The sequence below is a fragment of the Macrobrachium rosenbergii genome, chromosome 10 (genome assembly GCF_040412425.1).
Source record: "Macrobrachium rosenbergii isolate ZJJX-2024 chromosome 10, ASM4041242v1, whole genome shotgun sequence".
Taxonomy (NCBI): Eukaryota; Metazoa; Arthropoda; class Malacostraca; order Decapoda; family Palaemonidae; genus Macrobrachium; species Macrobrachium rosenbergii.
In genome coordinates this window covers 70,813,626-70,832,146 of record NC_089750.1, presented here as the reverse complement: position 1 = coordinate 70,832,146, position 18,521 = coordinate 70,813,626, and the positions used below count along the sequence as shown (strand labels likewise).

Here is an 18,521-nt window from a genome sequence, read left to right as displayed (position 1 = left end):
GGGGCGGAGCCAAATGTGGAGGATGTTTGGGGGAGGGGCGGTTTAGGGGGATTTTAGGGGTAGGAGTGTGGGGGGAAGGGTATTGGGGAGAGGGCGGAGGGGTAAGGTGTTTGTTGGAACCCGTACGGTTGTTCTGTTTAAGATTCCTAAAATCAGGAAGGCGCTTCCATCTCATTTATCACAGGAGCCTTAAAAGGCTATGTTAATTGCTCTCTCTCTCTCTCTCTCTTGTGAGTGTGCTCTGGTGTCGCTTATGCATGTTTTTGTGTGCATGTGTGTGCGCGCGTGTGTGTATGTGCGTGTGTGTGTGTTTTCCACCCTCATCAGCAGAGCTTACATAAATAAGATAAAAAAACTAATCTGAAAAAACTGGACTTTCGAAAGCGTTAAAGACCAACGTCCATGATACGAAAGTGAATGCAAATGGAACTGGATTTGCATGCATGCACCTTATCGTGCGTACATATGTACGTGCTTGCATGCGTAGTGATACGAATGCATACTTGCTCTAGCTCATACTGCATTTAATGAATATACACGTTTGAGTGCTCTATGTCACACGCATATATATTATATATATATATATATATATATATATATATATATATATATATATATATATATATATTAATAAGTGTGTGTGTGTTTTGTTTTGTTTTCGATCTTGTTTTTCTCCCTGAAACCTTCATATGATTTTTTTACTTTTCATACAAATACAGTATATGTTAGAAGAAATGTATGCATGATCGTGTTGGTTTTATATCCTGATAGATAGATTTATTATTATTATTATTATCATTATTATTATTATTATTATTATTATTATTATTATTATTATTATTATTATTTACTAGTGCCTCTGTTGTTGATGCCTGCCTTCCAATTAACTGTTGTCTCCATCTTTTCATTTGTTATAATTTTTAGATGTTCGAAATTCAGTCTTTATCGTCATTTCTTCGGTATATTTGCATGCACATGTATGCTTGTGCATTTCAAACATATGCACATCCATACAGACAGGCATTGATATATACATGTGTATTAGATGGGCCCCGAAGGGATAAGGATTTCATATATCCATTAAATAACAATAAGCTGCCAATTTATTTTGTGTAAAAATCTTGATTATTTGATCAGTAAAATGACATTTATCAGATGCAGGGAATCAGTGGAAATGGAATAAGGGTTTATAAATTCGTTCATAACTGAGGCACCTGCTTTAGAGTAAAGTTCTAGCCACTTTTAGTAAAATGGATCTGTTTCTCTTGACGTTTGCCATCTCCAAAGCCATATAGGTCTCTCTCTCTCTCTCTCTCTCTCTCTCTCTCTCTCTCTCTCTCTCTCTCTCTCTCTCTCTCTCTCTCTCTTCGATTAAGAGTACATTGCCTGAATACTTGCTACCTGTAGAAATCAAACTTTTAAGCCATTTGTAAAAACCAGCAGAACTCTCTTTTAAAAATCGATTGAAATCGAAGTAAGTTTTGTAGCCAAGAAGATATACTAAATCTGGTGATCTGGTCTTGGAGTTGCAATAAATTAGTTTTACTAGTCTTTCAGCTCTCCCAGTTGCTATTGATATAATGTCTCCAGTGTTCCTTGCAAGTGATGTACTTTGGTTTAACAGGCTTTCCGAGCTCTCCAGTTAAAAAAAAAAATACAGTCTACAGCTTATTAATAACTTAACAGGCGGACCTGAATCCATCTTCTTTTGCCATGAACCTAATTCTCTCTTTCGATTTGATCTCTGTTCTGTTGATTGGTGCATTCTTTCTTTCTGTGGTGCTTCCTATTTTGACGTCCTCCTCCTCCTCCTTCTCCTCCTCCTCCTCCTCTTCCCTCCTATCTGTTTACATTGAACGTATCTTTCAGGGCCCGCCGCTGCATATTCAGGTGGACACCTACGCTGTGTTAAGTACACCACAACACCTTCACCACCTCTACAATCCTTCATCCCAGCCACTTCCTCTGCATACCCAGGTGACTGACTACGATAGGAAGTGCTTTATCACTCTCTCTCTCTCTCCGTCTCTCACTCTGTTGTTCTGTCCTTTCTCTCTTTTTCTCCCTTTCTCTCTCTTTCTCTTTCTCGACATCCCATATCCCATGTCAAGGGGTAAGGGAAAAAGAGATCATTCTCATTCATTGAAGAATATTAGAACTTGATGCAAATGTCAGTCATTTTCTGGATTCATGCACAGGGATTGGCTGAGTGATGTTTCTCAGTTTTCACTTATGTATAGCTGCTTTTAGTCATGTTTCTTAGTTGTCACTTGACGTCATTATTTTTGAGTTAATGAAGCATTCTTTTCCATTTTCACTCTCTTTCTGTTTAGTTTTACAATTAGCTTCTTGTTTTGATAGTGAGTGTGTAGGAGATGGCAAAATTACTTGAAGGATTTTGACATGTGTATTGTTGTGCTGTTTTTTTTTTCTTTTTGGCTGGACCTGCCCTTTCGAACAATTTAATTTTTTTTTTTTTTACTTATTTAAATCTCTGTTTTCGTTTGTTTTAGTCTATCCGGTTCAGTTTGTACAATTTTATATTTCTTTCAGTGAATGGTCAGTGTCAGGTAGCGGTAGTTCTCGATATGTAAGCGCCCTTTGATTATGCGAAAGCTTTGTCATTAATAAGTCTCATTTCACGGGACTGAATGTGGGCTTTGATTATAAAAGATAAAAATTTCCTTTTTTAATAAAAATAAAACTCGTTTTTTTAATAAATGTTCTTTTAAGGTATTTTTTTTCAGTGTCCCAAACTTTGAATTATCTTATTTTTTCATAGTTGTCATAATCTTAATTGTAAATGTTATAAATGTTATAAATGACAATAGTATACAAATTCCTCAGGGCAGCGCCCCAAGGTTCTTTTGTGTTTGTTGTTGATACTGTAAATTTCTGTCACCCCTCCTTTTCGTTTTTAAAAGTATTATTTATCCAAAATTCAGTATAGATTAATTCTGGGATATTATAGTTCACTGATATGCGGCAAAAATCACGAATATATATATATATATATATATATATATATATATATATATATATATATATATATATATATATATATATAAAGTATGTAGGCATAGACTCTCTTATTACTTTATCTACAAACATCCTTCGTCATCTTGTGCCGTCGTACAGCGACGCCATTTTTCGTTCGCCTTCTAATTCTGCTTCTGTGTTCCAGGGTCTTCCACTTCACATCCAGGTCGACACTTACGAGGATCCTAGGGACGCCGCGACACTAGTCCACCGAGGATATTGTCAGATCAAGGTCTTCTGTGACAAGGTACGAGGTCGCGCTGTTTTTTTTTTTTTTTTTTTTTTTATGAATATAACGATGACTGGGGAGATTTAATGTCTTATTGTTTTATGGTTTTGTACTCTCTCTCTCTCTCTCTCTCTCTCTCTCTCTCTCTCTCTCTCTCTCTCTCTCTCTCTCTCTCTCTCTCTCTTTATATATATATATATATATATATATATATATATATATATATATATATATATATATATATATATATATATATATATATATGTATATATATATATATATGTAGATATATATACACATATATAATGTATATAAATTCATACATACATGTATATACAGATGTATATAGATTTATATATATATATGCATATATACACACACACACACATATATATATATATATATATATATATATATATATATATATATATATATATATGTAAATATATACACATAATATATGTATGTATATGGAGAGAGAGATACATTAAAAAAAAATTAACCATTTCTCATACCCTTCCAATTGTGTGCATTCTCTAATCTCTATCGTTTCCTAATTTATTTCATAGTCATGTACCCATCCTCAACTTTCTCCTTATTTTGTATTAATCTCCATCTCCCTTATTATTTATTATCTTCGTCTTCCTTATTATTGATTATCTCGTTCTCCCCTCTTTCCTGCTGCTTCTCGCAGGGCGCTGAGAGGAAAACACGCGACGAGGAGCGACGGGCCGCCAAACGCCGGATGGTCGCCACCACCCGCAAGAAATACGAGGACCTCTACCACCAGCCTTGCGACCGCTCCGAGTTCTACTCCATGCAGGATCTCACCAAACCGCCCGTTCTCTTCACCCCAGCTGAGGATTTGGAGAAGGTGGGTGGGGACTGGGCGTGTGTGTGTGTGTGGGTTTGTGTGTGTGTATGTTCTGGAACTGAGTATAGACTCATATGATATAATATGTGTATATATATATATATATATATATATATATATATATATATATATATATATATGTATATATACATACATCTATTTGGAATATTTTGTCTTAGTACTTTATATGTGTGTATATGTTTAGCTTATATATATATATATATATATATATATATATATATATATATATATATATATATATATATATATATATATATATATATATATATAGTATATATATATATATACACATATACAGTATATGTATATATACATATATATGTATAAATAAATTAATAGTTAAAACACCTGTAGGAAATAGCATATCAACTAACAGTTCTCAGTAACGAAAATGAAAGAGAAAACGATCACATCCAGCGTGATCAATTCGTAATACGAATCTAATGGCTGATTTTTTCTTTTAGAATTCTACAGCGTTCCGCTTCTTTTTCAGGTCCCGATGGAGATTCACAGTTTCTACAGCCACGACTCTGACAATGGGCAAGTATCTCAGCGGCTTTTGTTTATATTGGTCAGGTTTAGGTAGCATATATTACAGGGTAAAGTTTCCTGTTTAGTCTTTTGGACTTTGGAAAGCAGCGCTTCAGTTGACAGTCTAGGGGATCTTTTTCACGCAAATGCAAGCTATTTATTATTATTAATATTATTATTATTATTATTATTATTATTATTATTATTATTATTATTTTCTTAAACCGTTAAGATATGTACTCCCTTTAGCTCAGAATGAATTCGCTGGTATTGAATTAGATACATTTACAAGTTTGGTTCCAGTATTTGCATGTATTTGCATCTTTGCTGTAAGCATAGTATATATATATATATATATATATATATATATATATATATATATATATATATATATATATATATATATATATATATATATATATATATATACAGTATATACAGTATATATATATATATATATATATATATATATATATATATATATATATATATATATATATATATATATATATATATATATATATCAGAATGAGACGATAGAGTGCCAAGTACTTTCGTGTATTTTAACACATCTTCGGGGCACAAAATCACGCGCTTACTTTTGTGATTTCTTAGTAATATATATATATATATATATATACATATACACACACACACATATATATATATATATATATATATATATATATATATATATATATATATATATATATATATATATATATATATATATATATATATAGCAGTCACCTTTCTCAGACACGCACACGTATATGAATATCAGTCCTTTTTTATCCACATCGTATGTATGTCATATAAAGTATGTTTTAGTGATATTTTTAAAATGATGCATGCAACACGGTCCTACCTGTCATCTAGAATTCTAGTACATCCATTTTCAAAACTAAATTCGCTGTCACACCAGCCATGCTTCTGTGCATCGTTTGGCATCTTGATGCCAAACTTTGGATTAAGTAGCCAATTACAGATTGATTTACTCACATGAACTAGCATCACAAATTAGCCTAAACTCCAATGGAAATTCAATTAAAAATATTCTCTCTTGTTCGTCGATATTGAAACGAATATACGCAGCTTCGATTGTACATTAAAAATAAACAATAATATTTAATACTTGGTACACAGTCAGATGGCAAGATGCCAAAAGTTGCCGGCAAACGCGCTGATGTTCTAGCTCGGGTTTACTTGGCGAAGCCACATGTGCTTTGTTTCATGCCTTGTCTAGCGCGCCCTTTGGTTCTACTCGAGGGCTCTGATCATTCCTCGTCTTATATTATTTTTCTCTTCGCCCCTTGCAAAGCACATGCAAAAATAAGGCTTCCTTGTTATCTCGCCCTTAATCATATTCCCTGACCCTTCATCCGTTTATCAGCCTCAAGTTTTGTCAAATTCGCAATATTATTAAGCAACTTACGTAAGCACAGGAGGCTGATGCCTGTCACGAGATTTAAGTTCAAAATAAATCAAGTATGTAATATTATTAAGCAACTTACGTAAGGACAAGAGGCTGATGCCTGTCATGAGATTTGTTTAACAAAAACTTCTCCATTTTACTAGACTGAGCCTTTGGTCCAGCTAACTATACCGCTGTCCTCCTTGGAAGTTTATAGAGACAGATATTAGCCCTTAGCTTCCCAGATACTTCGTGTGTCTGGCCCTCTGATCACTTACAAAACTTCGTGTGTCTGGCCCTCTGATCAGTTACAAAACTTCGTGTGTCTGGCCCTCTGATCAGTTACAAAACTTCGTGTGTCTGGCCCTCTGATCAGTTACAAAACTTCGTGTGTCTGGCCCTCTGATCAGTTACAAAACTTCTATGTATGGCCTACTGATCAGTTACAAAGTCTATATAGCATAACTCCTATATATATATATATATATATATATATATATATATATATATATATATATATATATATATATATATATATATTTATATATATATATGTATATTTATAATACATGTATATATATACAGTATATATATATATATATATATATATATATATATATATATATATATATATATATATATATTTATATTTGTTTTGAGGCTTGCATTCGTTTTAATTTTGTACTCCCGAAAGTAGATATATTATTGGTTGCAAAGTTGATGAAATATTTTTCTTCTAATGACAAATACTTTTATCATTATGAAACATGGGCGCTGCTTTTCCAAAGTCGTGAAGTATAACAGGATAGTAATAGGATAGTCTCACGATAACGATAATTATGATAATCATAATGGTGATACTTAGACGGAATGCATACGTAGTAATGTTAATGTTTTTTGTTTTGTTTTTTTTTTATTTCGACAACCTCTGCTAGGAACTTGAGTAGCAACACTGTCTTGTCATTTGCCTCATTATTATCGCCATCTCCTTCATTTCTGTCATTTCATTATCATATTCGTTATCCGTCACCGTTCATCCCTCTTCTTTCCTTCTGTCCTTCCATCCACACACACTTCCTTCTCGCCTCCAACTTATAAAAGCTCTTGCACGATGCATGAAAGCACGAATCATTTATATATATATATATATATATATGCATTGTGACCTGATGCACTTGTCATGTATAGAAGCTCTATAGATTTTAATCTGGAGAAGGACCCAAGAATCCTGCGCAGAATTCCTGATCCAGGAGGTTAAATTGCTCTAGAGCAAAGGAACTAATTATTTATGCATAGAGAGAGGACGTATGCTGCTCTTAGACTGCACATTTTTAGTTCGTAAAAATATACCATTCATTCAGCTGATGGCGATGAAACACCTACACAGTTACGTAGCATGTATGCGTGAATGTTTAGATATATACAAGGATACAATTTATGCATGTAGCGTTGTTATACGTAGCTGTATGATTAGAATTCTTATTTTTATTGTTGCCAGCGGTAGCAAGTAAAATTTTGAGTAACCATGAATGAACGTAGTCACTGTTATTAGTAAGATATTTAGTAGCTAGGGTTAAATGGACGCTGGAAAGGCAACTTGAGCACTGCAGAAAATGGATGGAAAAATAAGTATTAAAGAGAGACGGACAGTTATTCTGTAAACCACATAAGTCAAACCTTTAAGAAATTATGGCATAAATGAATAATATACATGATTGAAGACATGCACACTTAATTAAATTTAGTCCAAGGGCTTCTGTGTAGTTTCTAATAGACAGGCGATATTTCTGTTGAATAGGTACCACAAGAAATAATTTCATGTTGAGATTCTCACCAACACCTCTTGAGTAGGTACTTTCTTAAATAGAAGCAGTTGATAATTTTGGTCAAAGCGCTGTAAAAAGCATATACAAGAAAAAAAATACTGCAAGTCATTCATTTACAAGACATAGTAATTTCCTCATATACATGTATATGTTCTTGTTGCCGAAATAAGAAGTATTAGGAATTTATAAGTATTTGTGACAGAGATGTGTTTTGTCATATGCAGAGACTTAAACTTGGTAAAATGACAGGGGAAAAAAATTCAGTGTGCTTTTTTCATTTTAAATTTTAGGAAGAAGCAGGTGAACATATATAGGAAATATAAGGTTCACTAGGAAGTCTATTGGGGCTAGTCATTCTTTTGAAATTTCATTGTCGAACTGTGTTTAATGTAGGAGTTTTTATCTGCAGTCCTATGACTAGGAAGTTAATGAATGCATTTCCTTTAACACATAACGGTCCTTAACTCCACCAATTTCCGGAGAAGATTATGTATATTCACTCAATAATGTACGTTGTTCATGTACAGGCAAACACACACTCACATGTATGCTTACATACATACATACACACATACACAGATGTGAAATAAACAGCTACGAATGGTTTCTTCCAGATCAATTGCTTACGCTCACCAGTTTCCGTTCTTTAAATATTCACCCATGATAAAGGTCCCATAGATGAACAAATGAGGTTAATGAGGTTGCATTTATTTTAGTTTTAGCTGGGAATCTTGGAGGGGTCCATTCTTTTGTGCTCTGGAGGTTGATCAAATGGACGTCGTTCATTTCCACATTTTCTAGTCATTTCTTTCATTTCAGTTGTTATTGAGTCCTACAGAAGGAATATATTTTTTTTTTATAAACTGGCCTTTGTACCCCCATCATCCGCATATTTATTAAGTATCGGGAATTTTCAATTTTTAAATTAAAAAAAAATTTCCTCTTTGGTTCATTACAGACTAAAGGCTATCCCTGTGAATTTTGTGTTCATGTACTGTATCTTATGATAAATTGAGTATATTTGAAATATTATCAGTCAGCCAAGACGAGATTATCAAAATTTCATTCCCCAAAAGTCCTTGAACGCCTCCAGCTGCATATTATGACGGACTGCCAAAGATGATAAGAGTAGTTTGTGCTGTAGATGATGTTGATGATGGTGATCTTGTTTGGGGAATGACGATGGCGTACATGCTTAGTGTGTGTCTGTGCGACTGTGTTTGTGTCCCACTCATAAATGGCGGGGAGTTGAGTGTGTTCTTCGTTCTTCCCCCTCCAGTACTGGCTGCAGCGTGGCCGTGGCGGGGGCTGCTGTAGGAGTGGAATGCTCGCCCCCATCCAATCTCTCCCCCACGCATGGATTCCCCACCACCCCAGGACGGTGCATGTCCCCACCACCACACAGCCTCGACCCAACACCACCAGCTCCAACCCTTGTTCCTCCACCTCCACCCACTTCCAACATCCTCTCCTCCACCTCAACCATCACCCAGTTAGCACCTCTACAGGTACCCCCGCCCACAGCCGTCTCGCCAAAAGCCAACAGCAGTAGCTACAAGTTCCACTACAGCTTCCCTCAGCCCTATGGGTAAGACTCCTCCAAATTACCTCTTCCTTTTCCTCCTCTTCCTCTTCCTGGTTAATCCTCCTCCTCCTCCTCCTCCTCCTCCTCCTCCTCCTCCTCCACCTTTCCCTTCTCCTTCTCTTATTCCTACCTTCCTTTGCCTCTTCAAAACAGTTCAAGAAACAACACTAAAATTCAAATCAACGTCTGCTACTTTGACTCCTGCCAGCAACACACATTCATTAGATTTCATTTGTGTTTTCCTTCCAGTTAGGTTTGCCCCCATAGTTCCAACTCTTCAGATAATCAATACCAGCATTTTATGGACGCTGGTGGGTACTTAACCTGTGGCAGTGTCCTTTAGCCTACCTTTTTTTTAATCACTGCTGCATAAATTATGGAACATTCAACATTCATGTACCTCAACATGTATAAGCACACACGCACAACCGCATTCTCGAAGAAAACTTACTTAACTGTTTGAAGTTCAGACATAACATGCACGAGGCTGGTATGCTACTACGGAATGAAACCCTTGCTTATTCACAGCTCTGCTTGCTGTTCATTCTTCCTCCTGTTTACACACACTGAGTGGCTTATTAGGAAGAATTGTACCGGAAATGTTACCTCTTTTTCTTGCCACATAATAGTATAGACAATTTTTATGTGCTGTGATCTGAGAATTATCACATTTCACATTTTCCTTCTCTTTTTTCCTATAGCTGTCTTTCTGGACTCGAGGTAAGTTTGCTCTTTCTATTTTCCTTGTGACGTGTACTGTTTTTGATATTTGCCTTTTTTATTTCACCGTGACAATGCTTGAAACATTTCAAAATGTAGCTTTTCTTCAAGCTTGACAAATACTGTATTTTGGACCTGCACGTTAGATTACGCCATTCCTTACCTGCATCAGAAATCTCTTTCCTTTTTAAACTGAAATATCAATAGTATCATGTTATTGCCAGTTTGCTTCAAATTATGACTCTGAACATCGCCATTTCTCAGTGCGATTGCCAGACTTTTCAAGACTGCGTCTTCCCCTGAAAAGACTTGGCAACTCTGCATTGGGGCGTGGCTTGTGTCTGCGCTTAAAATAAATTTGTATTTAATCATTCATTTACGGATCTGATCATTTGTTTGCATAAATTTCGTCCATTTTGATTCGTTTTATTCCATATTTGACAGTTGAAGTTACTTGACTTGAAAAATTTGTGTACATTTTTCATATTTGAAACTACTATGGAGTCAGTTTTTCGATTGGTATTTGCTTTCAAAAGGAACGAGCTTAGCTTTGTACTTGGTGAAAAAAAAATGCTTTTGCTGTTCATTTCGCCCAAATGAGATGTGCTTTCAAGAGCATGGCTTCATTTTGTTTAGAGAGAAAGTTTTTCTGTGTGATGACAAAGATTGACAAACAGACTGCCTTGGAATGACTCAGAAAATGTCTTTTTTTTCGTTAGTTGACTCATTTAGAGTAAAGTTGTGATTTATCTATCTTCTTATTGACAAATTATTGTAATATTTGATAGGTTGTTATTCCTTTTTTTTTATTTTTAGAGGCATTAACATTTATATTATGAATTTGTACCCATATTGCAGTCATATTATTTTTTTGCCAACTGTAAAGTAGTTGTGAAGAGAATATATGCGTTATTTTACTATATTATTGTAATGATAATTGACTTGATTGTATGGGGTAAAGTGACATAATTTATTCTAGAGAATTCTTTATTTAAGATAAATGTTCAAGGTGCACAAGTTTGTATTTAATGAGGTTTGTATTATGAGAGTAGTTCCATGAACTTGATTACCTATTTTTACATGGGGAATATTTAAATAATAATTGGCAATGAGAAAAGTGATAATTTAGCATGTCCTGTTTATTTTGTGATGACCACAGATTTGTTAGTTCAAAAAAGAGCGGTTAGTTTTTGTATGAAATAGATCCTAGAATTAGTCGCGAACAAAATCGTCCATTGTTCCAACATAACATTATATGATAGTAAACGATTCAGTATCCACAGTCCGTCTTCCATTCCTTGAGTTTCTTTCAAAACTGACGTATTCTAACGCATGACCTTAACCCCACTTGCAGAGACGGCCGTAAGGAGCTTAGCGGAAGTTTGGCCAACGGCTCCTTAGACAGCCCCATGGCTGACGTCTTCTCCCACGTCTCCAAAAGGTCCCGGCTGACGCCTCCTCTCAGCGACAGGGTGATGCTTTACGTCAGACAGGACGGTGAAGATGTGTACACCCCCCTGCATCTGGTTCCTCCTAGCACCGTAGGCTTGCTCTCAGCAGTAAGTGCCTTTTTTATTTTTTTCACTTGCATTTCAGGGGATTTCAATAGGAAGCATAAAGTGATCTACATAAATTTAGTATTTCTTAGTCTTTCTGGGTAATGTCTTAAATTTTTTCACTTACTTTTCGGGAGATTTCAATAGGAAGCATAAAATGATGTACAGAAATTTAGTATTTCTTAGTCTTTCGGGGTAATGTTTTAAATTTTTTCACTTGCATTTCGGGAGATTTCAGTTGGAAGCAGAGAGTGATCTACAGAAATTAAGTATTTCTTAGTGTTTCGGAGTAATGTCTTAAATTTTTTCACTTGCATTTCGGGAGATTTCAATAGGAAGCAGAGAGAGATCTACAGAAATGAAGTATTTCTTTGTGTTTCGGGGTAATGTCTTAAATTTTTTCACTTGCATTACAGGAGATTTCAATAGGAAGCATAAAGTGATCTACAGAAATGAAGTATTTCTTAATGTGTCGGGATAATGTCTTAAATTTTTCCATTTGCATTTCGGGAGATTTCAATAGGAAGCAGAGAGTGATCTACAGAAATGAAGTATTTCTTAGTGTTTCGGAGTAATGTCTTAAATTTTTTCACTTGCATTTCAGATTTTAATAGGAAGCATAAAGCGATCTACAGAAATGAAGTATCTCTTTTAGTGTTTGTCGGTGGTGTTTTCAATTTTTTTTTTTCTTTCACTTCAAGAGATTTCATTAGAAAGCATAAGGATAGCTTCAGAAATTAAGCATTTATTTTAGTGTTTGTGGGTAGTTTTTTCTTTTACTTTCTTTTCAAGAGATTTCATTAGAAAGGATAAAGAGAGCTACAGGAAATTAAGTATTTCTCAGAGTACTTGTGGGTAGGGTTATTATATTTTTTTTTTTTACTTTTCATTTCAAGAGATTTCATTAGAAATCATTAAGAGATCTACAGGAATGAAGTATTTCTTAGTGTTTTGGGGTAATGTTTTAAATTTTTTAACTTTGATTTCAGGAAATTTCAATAGGAAGCATAAAGTGATCCACAGAACTTAAGTATTTCTTAGTGTTTATCGGTAGTGTTTTCAATTTTTTTTTTACTGTTACTTCAAGATATTTCATTAGAAAGCACCAGGAGATTTACAATAGAGTTTTTATTATATGAGTTATGTTAAGATGATAGGGAGTAAGCGGTTCTAAAATTAATGTAATTAATAGCAATTAGTCTTTCTGTCAAGAAGGTAAGGATGGGACTGAAGAAAAGGTTTAAATATATTAATAAAATGGGAAATTATGAGTGAGAACATAGTGTCCCGTATTATATATGGATTTTATGTGTTTCTACACATTATACTTCACGGTCGGGAAAATCAGACTCTTCATTATATCACTCTCAAAGCGTTTAACTGACCATTGACAATACGTAAATTGGTCAGATACTAAGACTAACGTTTTATAATATTTATAAGTTATGTATGAACGTCACATATTAGTGTGAGTTTAGTATGAGTTTTTATTGCTATAATGAACATTTTATGCAAATAAACTTTGACATTGACTCTGACACTTTCTTTCCAGATTGAGGAAAAGTACAAAATTCCAATGCAAAGTATCAAAAATATATACAGGAAAAATAAAGTTGGGTGAGTATTGATGCAATTGTCATTCGTTGTTTACCAAAATTGAACTACAAAAAATTTCAAATTTTCAGTCAACAATAGAATGTTTTGATAAGATAAAATTTAAAAGTAAAGTCATTTGATCCATAAGATAAATGTTTTTAAAAGGTTGTAGATGAAAAAATAACACAGGCAACATTTTTCCTAAAGAAATTTTCATAGTAAAACCCTGACTTAATTAACTCCACTTTTTAATTGAACTTTTAAAACAAAATCAGATTAATTTTCTTTTTTCGTGTTCACTTCTGTATTGAAGACATGCAGACCTTTATTCTGGGAAACAATCTCATCAATTCCACCTTTACTCGGATGCCATTTTTAGAAACTATGTCAGCAAATTCCCCCTTTCTCCTGACTCATTTTTAGGAATAATGTCAGCATCTGTCCTCCCCCCCTTTGTACGGAAGTCATTTTTTGGAAACAATGTCATCCACATTTCCCCCTTTATCCAGAAGTCATTTTTAGAAACAGCAACAGCAACAATGCGCCTTTTATCCAGGCGTCAGCAAGAATTCCCTCTTTGTCCTAACGCCATTGTTAGAAGCAACGTCAGTAACAATTAACTTTTATTCGGTCGCCATTTTCAGAAACAAGACTAGCAAAAATAATTCCTCCTTGATTGAGACGCCATTTTAAAAGCAGCGTCAACAACAATTCCCCTTTATTGGGACACCATCTTTAGCAACGGTGTCAGCAACAATTCCCCCTTGCATCCGGAGGCCATTTCTGCGCTCTCTTAATTCACTCTTCTCTCATTTCATTGCAGTGTGGTTGCCAAAGTTGACGACGACATGCTTCGTCATTACTGCAACGAGGATTTATTCCTGATGGAGGTGCAGCACCGGGACGTCGAAAGCTTCGACTTGACGCTCATCGAGTTGACCGGAGTCGAGCACTGAACGGTGGCGCCCCTGAGGATCCTATTGGGATCAGCTGTTACCTGGATATTATGAATATATATATATTTGTATATGTATCACTGGAGAATGAAGGGATAGGAGAGATAATGTTTGTGAGAGAGAGGGAGAGAAAGGTTTTCTCCTCTCTCTCTGTCTCTCTCTCCCTCCCTCTCTCATTCTCTCTCTCTCTCTGGATTCGTTCGTTTTGCAACTGCAGCGAAGTGACAGACACATCTTTCAAAAGGCTTGGAGGAGGAGGAGGAGGAGGAGGTGGGAGTGGAGGTCACTGTTAAGTGCTTATTCTGTAGAGAGAGACACACACAGCTGTGAAGAGAGTCTGGTTACCAAAGTACAGAGACACTTGAACCATTATGATGGTGATTTCTTTTAATCTGATTGTACAGAGGTACTGAAGACGAGAAATGTCCAAATCAGTAGAGAACAGAGAGAGTTCCTCTGTGATGCTCAATAACATTAGCGTTCTCTTACATTGTGTAGCTGATTGTAAAGGCAGAGAACTAAATTTCCTTTCCATCCCTCCCCCCTAAAAAAGATAGAGAACATAGTTGAAGATAGATAGATCTCTGGTAACTGCGTCTAGTAAGTTGCACAGTCTTTTCTCCAGTCCAGAAACCTGTCAGGAATGTAATGAATTATTTTTATCTGCTGTTTATGTCAGGTTTTTTTCTCTCTTTTCATGAGCCCACGTAGACAAAGACTCAAAACTTCCCTTTGCTGCCATACTGTGTGTGTTTTTTTTTTTTTTTTTTTTTTTTTTTTTTTTAAGAAAACTGGAAGCTGAACTGCAGAGGGAAGAATCATGCAGTTTATGTTCCTACATGTAGGAAAATGGAATTCAAAGTAATGTATATTACTCATAAGTCTCCATAGGAAACCATCAGTTTAGCAGATGTATTGTGTACGGTTTCTGTAACCTGTGGTTAAATGTATTTTTATATTTTCTAAACCAATAAGAAAAGGAGGTTTTGTAATTCAAGAGTGGCTGTTTTAAGCTTTTCTCATCCAATATGTTAGAAGTTACTTTGTGCTTCAGACTATTTTTTTGAGTTAGGTACTCTCCAGTTGCCCATTTTCCGGAGGTACCTGCAAACATTCCAGTTGCCATAAGGTACCTTCGCCATTACCACAAGGTACTCTATTCTTTGATGATCAACAATCGTAATAATTATGTTAATGAAGATCCCATCCACAAAAAAATCCTTTTTTCTTTTGTTCGTGGTAACCTCAGCTAAAATCAAACCTATTTTAAAACCATGATGAAGACAGACTTAAAGTAAACAGGGTATCGAATGCCTTTAATAAACTTAGATGTTCTTGTTAGTGATTAAATTAATGTGAAACCGAGTTTATTAGTCATTATGGATTGTATTACTGAATCAGCTTCGTGAGTTTGACACTTGCAAATGCCTTGCGAGTTGTTTGCATGGCCTTATTTCAGTCAGTTATGTTCAGCATTTCAGAATTCCGTGATTCATTCTAGATCCACCAGTCTACTACAAGCTTCCTTCTTCTAAAGGAGATTTACAAGCTCTCGTAAGACGGATGCACAGTACAAGTTATTGAGTACAGCAGATGTCCTTGTAATGCTTTCAGCAAATGATTTCATCCAAATCAAGCCAATAGTGAAACCACTGAAAATAAAAAAAAAAAATAAAAATTTGTTTTCGTGTTTTCGTGATCACATCTACAGCAGCAGATCAGCATTAGCCTGATCTGTAGAAAAAAAACCAATAGCCCTTGATTGTTTTTTTTTTTATTCTAGATTTCTCCATGATTGACCATGCAGTGCCACATATCTTGCCAATCTGTTTTATATATTTTTTATTTCAGTTGCTTTCAAGTAAACATCTTTCATGATAGTGCCATAATTTGTAGAACAATGATGATGATGATGTTGTCGACTTCACACACACACGCATCATTTTCAACACGAATTAGTAGTTCTCAGTGAATTTAATTTTTTTGTTCATTTCTACTGTGTATTAGATTGTATGTAGAATGTCCTGTATATTGTATTATATGAGCCATTTGTGTGGCGGAAAAATGACGAAGGGGAACGTGAGCTCTTTCCTCATCTATTACCTGATGAATTTATATATAAATATATTATTATTATTATTATTATTATTATTATTATTATTATTATTATTTTAATGTTAACTGGACCGCCTGAAAGTACCCAAGGATGGAACAACAAGCAGTTTGCCCCACGCAATTGTTGCTGCTGTTGGTGAATCAGTGCACGAAATCAAAAGGCCTTGCTTGGTCTTTGCTAGTTTGGAAAAAAAACTCGGTTTTATTTATTATTATTATATATTATTATTTTTTCCTTTGTTGAGGCATCGCATCTCATAAGCCAAATCTGTCCTTTCACTTATGTCATTTTTCTATACATAGCATAGGCGAGCTATGCTTGACATTCGAGTTTTATTTTACTTATTTATTTTTAATTTTTTTTTTTTTTTTTGTCATTGAATTGGCTGGGTCATGCGAAGGACTAATTAATTTCTCATCAATCGCAGAAGTTTGCAATTGCTGATCCTTATATTTTTTCAAAACTGCTTGTTATATTCGCAGTTTTTTCCATAAGGTTGTTATGAATACTCATTGTCATTTTTTTTTTTTTTTTTTTTTTTTTTTGTGTAATTCCATGTCGAAATTCTCACAACCCATAACCGCGTGAGGTGGCCTTAATATACTCGCGGATTCTCAATTCGGATACAAACGAAAGGTATTCTCATTTCCATAGAAGTGTAAGTTCTCCATAGTGTCATTTTTTATTAATCTGAATTAATAAAAAATATCTTTAGCTTAAAGCTAATTTATATATATATTGTATTTTTAAAAATACTGTGTGTGTGTGTGTGTTTGTGTTCTTAATAAAAAGACTGTAGCGTTAGTAAACAGAGTAAGCCTAGGGTAAGTACAACATTTGCTTTTGATGTTACGTCATTCCTTTATTCGATTTTTCTGGCATTCCACTTTACTAATTTTTAATTAATTGTAAGACAGCCCTGATTTGTCACTTTTATCATTGTTCTAAGTACTCCAAGGCAGTGTATTAATAATGTATGTCCCTTCCTTATTTTATTTAAAAAAAAAAGAGAAGTGTCTGTTTGTAGGAACAAATTAATTTGTTTGGAATACAAAATAGGCTTAATACTTTGTAAATAGAAATGTTGCTTTAATTATCTGGTTTTAGCATAATATATATTATATATATAAATATATATATATAAATCATTAGCTCGTAAGTCTTTTTTTTTCTCTTTGTGTGAATGCATAAAGCGAGAGTGATGAAATAAGAAAAAAGAAAAAGATGGAGATAGTGAAGAAGAAGAAGAAGGAGAAGAAGAGGAAGGAGATAGTGTTGAAACAGCCAAGAAGATTATGGTGAGGATAATGATGATGATGATGATGATCACGAAGACGTGTTATTATGGCAGGATGAGCTTTGTTACTATAGTTTTGTAAGAAGAAATATTATAATGATTATATTAGTGTACATATATATTTTTTGCTTGATGGGTGTGATTTGTTTCCACTCTGATTTTTATCAACTTGCTTCAACGCTTCAGTAGTAAAATTAGGCGAAAAAAAAACAAAACGTCTAGTGCCTTAGGTTCAGCCTGATTAAAGATAATTTTTTTCTTTCATTTCTGCTGCGTGAACTCGGCAGAGCCCAAATATATATTTTTTTTTTTTACCTTATGTATCAGCTTTTGATCAAACCTTTTATTTTTCCTCTTGTGCTCACTCGCCTGTGCTTTCTCTTTCCCTCCCACCCTCCCCAATCTCTCTTCCCCCTCCCCCCCACAAGATACACACAAAAGCAGAAATGTAATTGACTTGTATAATACAAGTGTAGTTGGATGGGTATAATACAAGTATAGTTGGATGGATATAAGCAGTTCAGTGGCATTGTAGCTGATAACTACGAGTTGGGTAAATTTTTTTGTTTGTCTTAGGAGTTTTTTATTTTCCTTTTTTCATCATATCACATTCACACCATGAGTTTACATTGGACTTCGTTTCAACTGTGTGTATTGTTGATGATACTTTGACTGAGCAACCCTCCATTCCCCTTCTATCCATGTCTCCCATACAAGCCATTTTTTCTGGTATAATGGTTAATTTCTGTGGTCCAAGCTTA

At 34.6% G+C, this 18,521-nt stretch overlaps 1 protein-coding gene across 3 annotated transcripts in view; it reads left to right on the top strand.

The window, feature by feature from the left end:
* grh (grainy head) overlaps positions 1-16,110 on the top strand; it is a 378,710-nt gene extending 362,600 nt beyond the window's left edge. Inside the window, exons 11-18 of one of the 3 annotated variants that reach the window (XM_067110719.1) lie at positions 1,870-1,977; positions 3,185-3,286; positions 3,963-4,142; positions 4,657-4,703; positions 9,214-9,522; positions 11,594-11,798; positions 13,348-13,412; positions 14,215-14,484. In XM_067110719.1, coding sequence (XP_066966820.1) covers positions 1,870-1,977; positions 3,185-3,286; positions 3,963-4,142; positions 4,657-4,703; positions 9,214-9,522; positions 11,594-11,798; positions 13,348-13,412; positions 14,215-14,347 — 1,149 coding nt within the window. In that variant the 3' untranslated portion in view covers positions 14,348-14,484. Of the gene's footprint in view, positions 1-1,869; positions 1,978-3,184; positions 3,287-3,962; positions 4,143-4,656; positions 4,704-9,213; positions 9,523-11,593; positions 11,799-13,347; positions 13,413-14,214 lie in introns of all 3 variants that reach the window. The other 2 variants (XM_067110721.1, XM_067110722.1) reach the window with 2 other exon arrangements.
* Positions 16,111-18,521: the final 2,411 nt, after the last annotated feature.